Source organism: Spodoptera frugiperda, chromosome 12, assembly GCF_023101765.2.
Source record: "Spodoptera frugiperda isolate SF20-4 chromosome 12, AGI-APGP_CSIRO_Sfru_2.0, whole genome shotgun sequence".
NCBI lineage: Eukaryota > Metazoa > Arthropoda > Insecta > Lepidoptera > Noctuidae > Spodoptera > Spodoptera frugiperda.
The window spans coordinates 11,710,080-11,723,028 of NC_064223.1; the positions used below are offsets into that span (position 1 = coordinate 11,710,080).

The following is a 12,949-nucleotide window of genomic DNA, read 5'->3' on the forward strand; positions in this document are numbered from 1 at the left end:
ACCCAGCAACATGGTGCATTTTGAAACAATGATTTTGTGCCTCAAGATAGGACGGTGAACAGTGATAAAGACTAACTTTCTTGACTACACAGGCGTACCAGCAATTGAAAAGTTAATACATAAATAATTGTCCATTTGTTTACACACTATATAAGAAAAAACTTACTCATAGAGTCCCAGTTTGCGGCAAAGATAACGCGAATCGAGGACGCTTTACTGTTATTTATAGGCGCTTGGAAGCAAACATGTCTAAATGGGTATAGATTTATAATAATATACCACTATTATTACAATATTTACGTAATGGAAGGAAAAATTTTCGGTTAAAAAAACAAATTCTTTCCCATATTAATAGATATGTTTATTTACTAGGTTTTTTGGTAAACGCAAAAGTTAGTACAACAAACATTCATCATGTTTGTTGTTTTTCTCATAAATAGTTTTTTTTGTGGTATAATTTGGTAAACGAGCAGACGGATCACCTGATGGTAAGCAATTGCCGCTGCACATGAGACACTCGAAACAGCAGAGGCGTTACAAGTGCGTTGCCGGCCGATTGGGGTTAGGAATTTAAGGATTGTTGGGGAATCGAGCATCGTGCAGACAGGGAAGGGGAGTTAATTGGGTCTCCGGTAACCTCAGTCACACACAAGGCAAGCGTTGTTTCATGAAAGCAGAAGCATGGCTCTCCCACACAGTGATGAAATTTATAAATATGTATAAGTTCAATTATGTAATGATGTCTGGAGACCCAGGTGCTTTTAATGAGCTAAGAATCCGTATCGCATGCGTCTTTTGTTTTATTCTGCCCTAAAAAATTAGGCAACTTTTGAAGGCCACTAACTACACCATTATATGTATAAAAAAGTACATAGATACCGGTCTATGAGTTTAATATTCGTGTTAAAATATAATTTACCATCGTAGTGTAATCTATCTCCTATGGGAGAACTATTATGCTACCTAGGTAAACTTTGTAACTAGCTCACGCAAAAAGTAGGCACGCATTAGACTATTTCTTTTTTAGAACGAACCCTTCTGACACGTTTCAATATTTTTTATAAGCATAATGAAAGCGTTTGTCAACATTGTCATCGTCATCATCATTGACATCGTCAACAATCATCATCGACCAGAAGAACCCCACTAACTAAATGTGAAAGTTACTTTCTTTAGATGTTTCCATATCTATACGTTAATCACGCTGAAACTACTGAACGGATTTTGATGAAATTTGGTATACAGACAAGGTATGAGCTGACTGGGGTTTTACGCCGCTGGCAGAAGTTAGTTTTACTATATTTTAAGAAGATGTAACATAACAACCTGCTATGCTACATATGAAAATAATATTTGCAAATACTTGGACAGATAAGAAGATTACTTAGCAATATAGGACAATAATATAATAATAATAAAAATATAGGTAAACAAAATTATTACAAACATTAGTCGTTACTCATAATATAATCGGTTTTTGTGAGGAACGTGAATGGATGAGCTCATTACGTTTATCGCTGTAGCTCCTAAAATGGTAAGGAAAACTTGGTTACTAGGGACTCGGTACGTCCCAGTAGTATGTAACTACGTGACTGACGTCTACCGAATACTTACAATCTATTGTCACGCATCACGCATGTTTTTCCCGTATAGCTATTGGTCAGACACAGATTATTTGGACTAGCCATCCTGTTGTTAGTTTTTGAATAATCGCCATATTTGAGTAGAAGTGACGTTTCGAGCTAAGTCTTTCGATATCGTATCTAGATAGGAATTATTATTATTAACTACGATTTTAAAGAGATGTGAAACCAAGGATTTCGTGCAATCGTCCGAATAATAGCCGGAAGGATAAATTGTATGCAACAACTGATTATGTTCAGTGTTTGGCATTTCAAACTATAAAAGGAAATAAACGTAGGTTTGTCAAAATGTAATTAAAAGAAAATTATTTGTGTCATAAGTTAACTAACGATTTTATAAACTACAAAATCAACAACCAAACTTTGTATTACACAAATCTTTGCACTATTTCAAGGTAAAGGCTAATCACTGATATCGATATAACAAGAAATCGATACATAGCTGGGAGACCCGTTCAGCAACTATTCACTCACTCATGCTAATCAGTAGGGACCCGATACACTTGACCTATTTGTACTAAGTTGTCAACAACCCCAGAGGTAGCTACACCTACTGTCTACCTATAATCACAGACAATCGCAGATGTTTTGACGAAGCTTACGAAACGTCATTAGCTATTAAAAAAATCTTTGTCTTTCAGAATCTGATTCAGTTTTCGTCAAATGAATTTTTTTATACAGTTTTTATCACTCCAAATGTTTTTATTGAAAAATGGAATGTTCGAATAATACCTAATTCTCAGAAAAAAATGGCATGTGATAAAAAAAAAAAACAGGCGGTATATACCTTTCGATATTTTGCTGTTAAATGTCAGTGATTTTGCATATGGCCTTTCATGTAATAGCTACACCTATTTAAAAACGCAACATTACTCTTAAGCTTTTGTGCCGCCAAGGGTTAGGTATTCAAAGTTTGTCACTGGTACTCATGGTTGGTGCTTAACGCCAAAACATTTAACTGATATTTAAATAGTAGTTAAGATAGCAATCAATATGCACGAACTATGTTGTCTTTTTAACTACCATTATTATTTTGACCTACAAGTATAGGAATAAAACCCTTGTTAATGTCTAATAAAAGGCTAAATTAGAAATTGTACGTAAGTTGTATAAGCTAAAGGACTTCAGAATGCGGTTATAAAACTGTGACCATTGGCATTCGACACCGTGGCTTACATCTCGTTAGTATTCTTTGTACCGTTACATAACCAAAGGTCTATTAAAAGTCAAAAGTTGTGACGTTCGGACATAGCTGATGACGTCACTAATCCTCTCTTGCCCAGCAAAGAATAGAGATTTGTTTAGCGAATCCCTTTAATGGCCGTAATCGTTGGCGATGGTAATCCGATTAAAACTTTGTTTGTTTATTCAAAAACGATTCTTGTAAATTCAATGAACAATTTCGGAAAGGTAGGCTGTAATTAGGTTGGGAATAATTTAGGTGTTTCGCCGATTTTGTTTGTTGTTTCGACGGCAGATTGATTTAGACGTAAAGCTGTAGGGATTAATTTATTTTTTGGAAAGATAATCTTATTTAGAAGGCCTTCTCTAGAGTTAAGTCGGTTAAATTGTGTTCAATACGAGTAACGTGCAGTAAGTTTAACGTAGGTAGTTGACTCGTCTACATGCGTGACGAGTCAATATCGTAATAGGAAAGGATCTGGACTAAAAAAACGATAACAATTTATTGCCAACTTCTTAGATATTACCATGTATCTCCACCTGTTAACACACATGGGTAAACATGTTTTTACTTTGGCCCCGTAGCAATATGGTCACTCCGGAGCTGCGGACTACCTAGCGGGTTTACCGGGGCCCGACTCGAAAAGCAGGAGTAGGAACGGGATGGTTTTTAGTCAGTAAGAGTCTGACACTCCCTCTCGCCTCGCCCAAGGCGGGAGAAGTCATTGGATCATTTTAATCTTCTGATTCATTTCGATCCAAGACATTCATGTCCCTGGGACGCGCCGGACTTCAATGTTCCGGTGTTTTCATGGTTGTATCTACTGTAGATCCTGGTTTACAGGAGTTGCAGCGGCAGGGGAGGTTGTGGCGGGCTTGTTCCATTAATAGAAGTCATTGGATGATTTTTCCCCCTTAAAAAAGCAATATGGTCACGTATACAAAGAGTATAGAAATGTCGCTAGTGCAGACTCAGGCGATCCCTTATTAAGTCGCCCAGCAAATAGAACGCGCCGTGTTGACCCTTCGTTTAATAAACCAGGCCACACCACCGACTATAATAGACCACGGGATTATCAACTCTATTCGTCATACATAGGACTTAGATTTAGATGAAGTTATTTAAGTTGTTGTTGTGCATGCATCAAGAATCATTATTGTGTAATGATAGGATAATGCATTGAGTAAATTGTTCTTTACACTTATCATACACGTAGGAAAAAATCCTAGATGAATCCATTTTTAGGGTTCCGTAGCCAAATGGCAAAAACGGAACCCTTATAGATTCGTCATGTCTGTCTGTCCGTCCGTCCGTATGTCACAGCCATTTATTTCCGAAACTGTTGGGCCTATATAGTTTTAAGAAAAAAGAAAATAAACTAGATTTATTATACAGGGTGTAAGCGGAACGCTTGGGGAATTCGAGTGTGTGAAGAAATCTATTCAATACATTAGCGATAAATATGATGCCCTCGAAGAAAGTACAAAGGCAATCAACAAACGTGTTCAGATTATAGAACAAAACATCCAATCAAATGAACCACGGATTGCCGACCTGGAAGCGAAACTGGAATCCATGGAACAAAGAGCTCGTAACTGCAATCTTGAAATAAGTAACTTACCTGAAAAACGCGGAGAAAATTTAATGACTATCATTGAAAACATCGCTACCGTTCTAAAACAACCTATATCTCCCCGTGATGTGATCACCATCCACCGTGTACCCCAGTCCAACCCAAATAACTCACGGCCGAAGAACGTTATAGTAAAACTTTCCAGTCAAATTATTCGGGATAACTTCATCTCAGCTGCACGCCTCAACAAAGGAATTACATCTGAGCAAATAAAAATACAAGGTCCCTCACAGAAAATATATTTGAATGAACACTTAACACTGCTGAATAAAAAGTTATTTCGTCAAGTCAGAGACATCGCCAAGGAAATTGGTTACAAGTTTGTCTGGATCAAACACGGAGTTATACTTGCCAGGGCCGATGTCAACGCCGCTGCCATCGCCATTCGCTCGGAAAAGGATATTTCGAAACTTACTCGTCAAGTACCGGGAAATTAAATACTTGGTACTGTTAATTATTTCTTACTTTGCCACAAATATCATATGTAGTGTAAAACGTGCTATAATTGGTGTTATTTGTAAAATGATAAGCGTGCGACCTCTGGATCATGCATTACTCTGTGGGTTGACGGAGCTTGCGAATGCTTATATTTTCGTTTTTACTTCCACCGTCATGTGTACTTTTGTTATAAGATATTTTAATGACTATTTATTCGCTTTAAAGTTGAAATTAATCGTTGTACATTCATATAAATGTGATGTTAAGGTGATTGGCAAGACGAATTACATGTTGTGTAGTGCTTTTGATTATAGTATAGTATCAGAAATCGGTATGTACCTCAATTGTGGTCGCTGCGGATTAGGTAAATTATTATGTCAGACGGTGAGTCACTTGTTTTCTCTTCTACCAGTAACATTTATTTACATTTTTATTCAGAATAATGACCAGTAAAATCTCGATATATTATCAAAACTGCCGAGGGTTAAGAACCAAACTAAATACTTTGTACAATAATATTCTGGCGGACTCCCACGATATCATTATTTTATCGGAGACCTGGTTAGTACCCGATATTGACGATGCCGAATTCATTGACTCAAGATATATTGTTTATCGTTGTGATAGAAACCGTGTGTTGAGCGGTAAGTCTGACGGTGGGGGCGTTTTGATAGCCGTTCGCCGCGGTCTAAACGCAACGCGTTGCGAACTAATGACGACGCTTTGTCAGGACGATTGTTATCACACGATGCCTCATAATATAGACTACGTTCTTTTAAAATTTTATTCTAAGACTGTGAATATGTACCATACTGTATGCGGCATATACATTCCACCAAACCAAACGCTAAGTACCTACCAATCGTTATTTTATTTGCTTGAAAAGGAAATGTCTAGCATTACTATAAGTAATATTTATATTTTTGGAGATTTTAACCTACCACACATCGAATGGGTTGCGTATAACTCACCTGCTCTTATGCCCTGCATACACAATAACAATAGCCCATTGGAAATCCTACTTCTTAATTTTTTATCGACATTAAATTGTAAACAATATAATAATACAAAAAATCAGTTAAACCGCACGTTAGATTTATTAATTTCTAATGATGTTTGTGCATGTGAGCCCGCACCAACTCCCATAATACCTGTGGACGTATTTCATCCGCCTTTTATGACAATTATCTCCTTTGAATTAATGCAGGCACCCATGGCTCGATGCTCGGCGCCGAGGTATCGTTTTATTGAGGCTAACTACACTGCTATTAATAATGAGATAAACGAAATTGACTGGCTGTCAGTTTTAGATAATTCATCTTTAGACTCTGCTACTCAATGTTTTTATGAAACTATTTACAAAATTATTAAATCTCATGTACCAATGCGGCCGGTTAAATGTAGCGAATATCCGATTTGGTTCTCTCGTCCCTTGATACACATTTTTAAAAACAAAGAAAAGGCCTGGTGTAAGTGGAAAAAATATAAAAATTGTATGGATTACGAGCAATTTTCTTTATATCGCAGGAGATTTAAGCTGCTTTCTGCTGATTGTTTTAATAGGTATCTGCACGCTGTTGAAAGCAATATACAGAAAGATGTAAAACAATTTTGGTCATTTATTAAAAGCCATAAAAGGAATACAGGTATACCAAACACTATGTCTTATAACAATGAGGAGTGCAGCGGGCCGGTGGACGTTTGCAAATTATTTTCAAAGTTTTTTAGCTCTGTTTATGAACCTACATCCAATAATAGTAGTGATTCAATTACACCGTCAGACAGCCAAGTACTTATAACGGATCTGACATTCTCTAGGGATACGATAGTTAAATCTCTCAAATCGCTAGATGTAACCAAAAGTTGCGGGCCCGACGGTATTCCTCCTTTCTTTTTGAAATACTCTGCTGAGTCAATAGGTGTGCCGTTACTTAATTTATTTAACCGAAGCCTTAAAGAGGGCATTGTTCCTCAGGCATGGAAAGTTGCTCATATAACGCCGGTATTTAAAAGTGGCACCAAAAACGACGTTACTAACTATCGTCCAATATCGTTGCTGCCCACCTTGTCAAAAGTTTTGGAGCGGCTAGTCCATAACGCAATCTATCCTATCTTACATAATATTATCATACCAGAACAGCATGGTTTTGTTCTTGGACGGTCCACTGTAAGCAACTTAGTCTTGTACTCAAATATTTTATTCGAAAATATAGACAATCAATTGCAGGTTGATTCAATTTATGCAAGGCTTTTGACAAGGTGGACCACACTATGCTTTTGCAAAAAATCGAATTTAACGGTATTCGTGGGAGTCTGCTTCGCTGGTTTGCATCGTACGTTAGAAATAGAAGTCAGAGGGTTGTAGTACAGGGGTTTTCCTCTGACGTGGTCAGCGTGACATCTGGTGTGCCGCAGGGCTCTATTTTGGGACCACTGCTTTTCGTATTATTCGTAAATGACATAAATACATGCTTTAAAAATTGCAATTTTCTGTTGTATGCCGACGACCTTAAAGTTTTTCGTAAAATAAGTTCTACTGATGACTGTGTAAAATTGCAGGAGGACCTGGATCGATTCTCGGCATACTGTGTAGCAAATAAATTGCAACTAAGTCTCCCCAAATGTAAATCTATCTCTTTCACAAAAAAAATTAATGTCGTTCATTTTACATATTCACTTTGTCAGACTCCTTTAGAAAGGGTTTCCTTAATTAAAGACTTGGGTGTACTCTTTGACTCAAAATTGCACTTTGATGCTCATGTTGATCACATCACAACTAAAGGTTATCAACTTTACGGTTTTATAAAGCGGACCTGCAACTTGTTCAAAAAGCCCTCGACATTTTTGCTACTATACAAGTCACTAATTAGATCTCAACTTGAATATGCCACATGTGTCTGGAATCCACTCTATGATAAATACAGTGACCAACTAGAATCAGTACAACGTAAATGTCTTCGTTATGTTAACTATATAATCTTTAGAAAACGGTCTTCGTATCATACCCTTCTGGAAAAGTTCTCATTGTCAACTCTTAAATTAAGGAGATTGTATCTTGACCAATCATTCTTATATAAAATATGTCGAAATCAAATAGATTGCACTAACCTTATAAATCAAATTTATATTCGTATACCGAGTCGTTCCCAACGTATTCGTAATACTTATGCTCACAGCCTATTTGCTCTCAAGCCATGCAGGACTAATGCGGGCAAGCGAGCTCCTTTACGGCGTATTATGAAAAGCTATAACGACAATTTCTCTGATATCGACTTATTTGTCTTGTCACTTGCAAAATTTAAGAGATGTATCCAAGAAAAAAACATTCAAAGTTCCTCTCAACAATGTGAATAATGTCAATGTATCATTAAACTTTGGCTTACCTATGTTTAATTTAACTTACCACTAAGTACAGTAATTTTAAATCATACCTAAATATTCACCATAATAAGCCCACATTTTGATTTTAATGTAGATTTGTAACCAACATTTTTCGCTATTCTATCTAAGTAAAATTTATCTAAATACTTAACTTTTAACCCAAAAATAATGAATGTTCACTAAAATTAAAACAGAATTGTAATATTAAGTAATAATAATAACCAATTTGTACTCTGGTGTTCGGGGGGTTGACGTTCGACGGGTTGTGGTTTGAGCGAAATTTTACTAAAAAGATATTGCTGCTGGTCATAGCTTGGCGGACGTTGACTTTTCGGGCAACCAAGCTTCAGCCTTAGTCTGCCTGTACCTTTTTTATTATATTTTGTACTGCATTATTTTGTGGATAACGGTGCTGGTTGTGTTATTACCTAAATAATATGTAAAGTGTTTTATATTTAAGCTGTATAACGCAATTGTTTGTTGTCCTAAATAAATAAAAATAAAATAAAACGCTCCCAAACGTCGCAAACAGGTGATGGTAAAAAACGTGTATTATTTAAAAAAAAAAAGAATTCAATGTTTATTTTAAGTAATAATAGTTGTAATCTAATGCTGAATTTTAATATAGCATGAATAATACAAACACAAAAACGATTAAAATTATAAAAACAAACAATTTGTGGCGTTTTTCGGGAGCGTTCCGCTTACACCCTGTATTATATTCTTAAACTTTTCACAGAGTCGAGTCTAGACTTCTGTTCAATGTTTGAAGAGATAACAAAGGAGGCTTATCTAGCAAAAGAGGCTATCGCTATATCGGTCTTGTATTGGTACCACAGATATAAAACTTCGTGATTGAAAGATCTTTACATCGAACTAAGGGCCACTATATTATTAGATATATTAGACAGAAGCATTAACACACAACAACACGAACTTGTTTGAACGTTGTTAAAATAAACTTAGTCTATATATAAAACTGCAAACATTACTCAGTGCACCAAATAAATAAGGTGGCGTCGTCAAGTCTGCTCTGTCTGTCTGTCTCGCACACAAACTTTTGTTTAAACACTTTTAAAAGCATGACTTAGTTTATTTTATCGTAGTTCTGTTACGTAATTTATTTGTTTAAACAAGATTGTTTCGTTTGAATTAAAGTTTTCGGTGTAGATAATTTGATGTGAACGAATGGCTGTTTGAGTGAATAATGAGATGTTTGTTTATTTTGGCAATTAATTTTAGATAATTTTGATTCATTAGCTCTGTCTGCTATTTACTGCTGTACTGGAGAGTCATTTAATAGCTACTTAATTAATTGTTAGCAACTTTTTTTTTTAAACAAAACCGTTACTAAGGAATAGTTTAAGTAATCATTCAATGTCTCTGAGAATGTTTTTTATCTTCTGCGGAACTTCTTCTGCGGTTGGGAACCTCTAGTATAAAGAGTTTAAATATTAAATTTCTGCTTTTAAAAGCTTAAAAATTATGTTTGACACTTCTGGGGTTTGCTTTACATTTAACGTAATCGAAACGAAAGCGCGTTCGGCACTCTGATTGGTGGTTACATTAGAGCCGGCCAATCAGACGGTAGGCTCGTCTGAATCCTTCTATAAGTGAAAACTACGCCTTTCATCCACTTTCAATGCAAGACAAACAAGTTTTTATGATCCCCACTTACTATAGAACACTTATATGAGCAATCTAGCGTAACAAGAAAAGTTACATAAGTACGAGTATCCAATAAATAAAATCGGTTAAGTGTCACTCAGTCTCTTAATATAATGAAATGTGTTACGAGCGAGTTCTTTATGTGATGACATCTGGTTGCTTAGTAGAGGCTTACTAAAATAGGGTAAATATGCGAGTAAATATGAGCAAACGAAACAGTAGATTTCGTATTTGTTTACGATATTAGCCGATATACTCGTACTAACTTACGAGTCACCTGATGAGATGTCACCCCTAAAAAATAGCTGACAAGGCAGGTAGGTACTCTAAGCAACAACCGCCCTGAAAATGTTATACAATAATGTAATACCCTATGTATGTAATGTAATATCCTAAATGTAATACTCTAAAAATGTTAGACAATAAAACCCGGTTATTTCTAGTATATCTGAGATCGAAACGAATGTGCGTTCGGCGCTCTGATTGGTTGATTAATTCACGCTGGCTACATATTGTAGTTATTATTGGAAACTTTTGTGAACAAAAATGAACAAATGAAATATAAATAAATAGGTTTAGATTTGAAATTAAAAATAAAAAGTTATTTCAAATAATTGTATTAGTAAATTAATAAAACCTACAAACGCTTGTGGTCGAAGATTAAACGAAACTTCGTATTCGAGAACCAGAGAAGACCTACAGAACCTAACATGTAGGTAACAGGGTACAGAACCCTAAACATGGCAATCAAAGTCACAGACAAAATACTCATAACTTTGGATTTACTTCTACAATGTTGCAAAGTGACCAGTCACTATACACGGTTACATATTAAGATATACAAAACCAGTGTATCTTGGTCTCGCTTTATATGAGCTTTACGTACATTGGACGGTTAGTTTATACTGGTTTTCATAGCTTCATGTGGAGCCAAGTGTACTATGCCATGGTTTAACTTTGATACAGTGTGCACCTTCCATTATTTCACTGCATACAAAGGGCGCTAGCAGAAGTTGTGTGACTGTCTTTACAAATGGCTTGCCTGGCCGTTTCTAAGCTTTTGTTCTAAGCTACATTGTGATGAGTTCATACTATTTCAAGGGAGTGGTTGAAATGCTACTCAATTTTAAGTTGTGCTTAAATATCCTGCTATCTCTGTCATTTAATAAAGAATTTGTAGTTTTTTTATGGAATAGGTAGCAAACGACTTGCCGGCCTTGTAAAAAGAAGTATGCTCTTTTCTTGAAGGTAGTGACAGAACTACTCTTGAGAGCGTCTTAAAATTAAGTGGTGTTTGAGTATTTGACCATAAGTTTGCTCAGTTATGTCAGTTAAAAGAAGATTTTAATTTAGTGTTCTTATTATTTGTTGTCTTTAACAACTAGTTGCAGCAGCGTGTACGGGTGTATGGGTGTCTATCAATGCAGTAAACGCCGCGTTTGCTGCTCATGATTATAGGTCCCGTGTCTGGCTCGAAACTAGTCTAATCTAAGTTGATAAAAATATTATATGTAATTTTATTACTCGATGAAGTTTGTACTCACGTTGCCAGTGGTCCACGTATGGTGATGGTCTTCCTCCTCGCCCACTCCTGAAGGAAGCTCCACCATGGTTTCCAACCAATTGTGACCTGCAAAGCAAAGCAAATTTATGTTAAGATAAGATATTAAAAAATTATGAGTGATTAATTAAGAAATCTTATTTAAATTTCAATAATACTTTGCGTGTTGCTTTTTTGGCGGTTGCAGGAGTGTCTGACGAGCAAACGGCTTCAGTTTCGTTTGCGAGGTCGGATAAAGCACCAATGTATTATAGTAAGTAATATGGAGATTGCTATACCTATATTGGTCCATAGATTAGTCTGTTGAAGCTCATGTTCTATTACGTCCGATGCGTAATGTATCTGGTTAAAATGGTTTTACATTTTAATATACACATTGTACACTTTTGCTTAATCTTTCGGGCCATAAAAGGCGTGATACTCCAGTTAACTAATGAGATTAGTGTTCGAAATATAAAGTCTAAAGCCTTTTCATTAAGTTGCAAACTTTTGAGACCTGAACGTCTACGTCAACGATTTGAAACCAAGTGTCACTTGACAGATTGACCGGTTTTCGCAAACACTTTACAAGTTTAGATGAAAGCATGCCATTGAAACATGAAGCGAAGACATTGTGTTGAATGTGATCAGACTAGGTATATCATAGTTGTTTGGCTTGTGTGTTGGGCAAAGATCAAGCGTGATTTTTGATTAAGATATTCTTGAATTCAAGGTATATGTTCAGCAGTGGACGTCTCGTGGCTGATATGATGATGATGATTAAAAATACAACAAAAGTGTTATGGTTAGGCTTCGATGCATGGCAATTCAATAGCATATCAATCATAATAAATACACATAATCAATTTAAACCAAAAATGTTTCTTTTTAAGACCATAAAAGAAAATTAATACCGTAACTAAAACGTAGTTAATTAAATAACCCATTTTTCAAAAAAAACACTTTGAAGTGAGTGTCGTAAGGTGGATATTTAAATAAAACGCTCATAGTATGTTCGGTCTTTCATATTGAATTTTGTAATTTAATTAAAATTAAATTATAGTGATGTTGCCTCAGAATTTAATTAGTGTTATACCTCTAGTCAAATAAAGTATCTCATTAATTTAGTTGTCAAATATTGTAGGTACTTGAGGTGGCTACATTTAATTATACATTTTAAAACATAATAATTGTCATGCTTCAAGTATATTAAAAGGAGAAATATTAGATCTATTTAGTTTATGCAAGATTAGGGTCGGTTCATGTCTGACGTAAAATACGTCGAGCGTATCAACGGTTGTACTAACGTATCATCATACGCGTGTCAAGTCAAGGTCAAGTTCTTTTCTATGCATTTGTCGACCGATGATACCCGAAGCATGTTCCGTCAGATATGAACCAACCTTTAGGGATACAGGGCTAAGTAAGGGTGTACATGTAATACCTTATTTTCACCACGGTGT

The 12,949-nt window shown here is 35.7% G+C and overlaps 1 protein-coding gene across 3 annotated transcripts in view; it reads right to left on the reverse strand.

Moving 5' to 3' along the window:
• The window catches only part of LOC118262938 (adenylyl cyclase 78C), a 139,142-nt gene that overhangs the window by 33,785 nt on the left and 92,408 nt on the right, over positions 1 to 12,949 (reverse strand). For all 3 annotated transcript variants that reach the window (XM_050697594.1, XM_050697595.1, XM_035574635.2), the window contains exon 3: positions 11,491 to 11,576. In XM_050697594.1, coding sequence (XP_050553551.1) covers positions 11,491 to 11,576 — 86 coding nt within the window. The remainder of the gene's footprint in view (positions 1 to 11,490; positions 11,577 to 12,949) is intronic.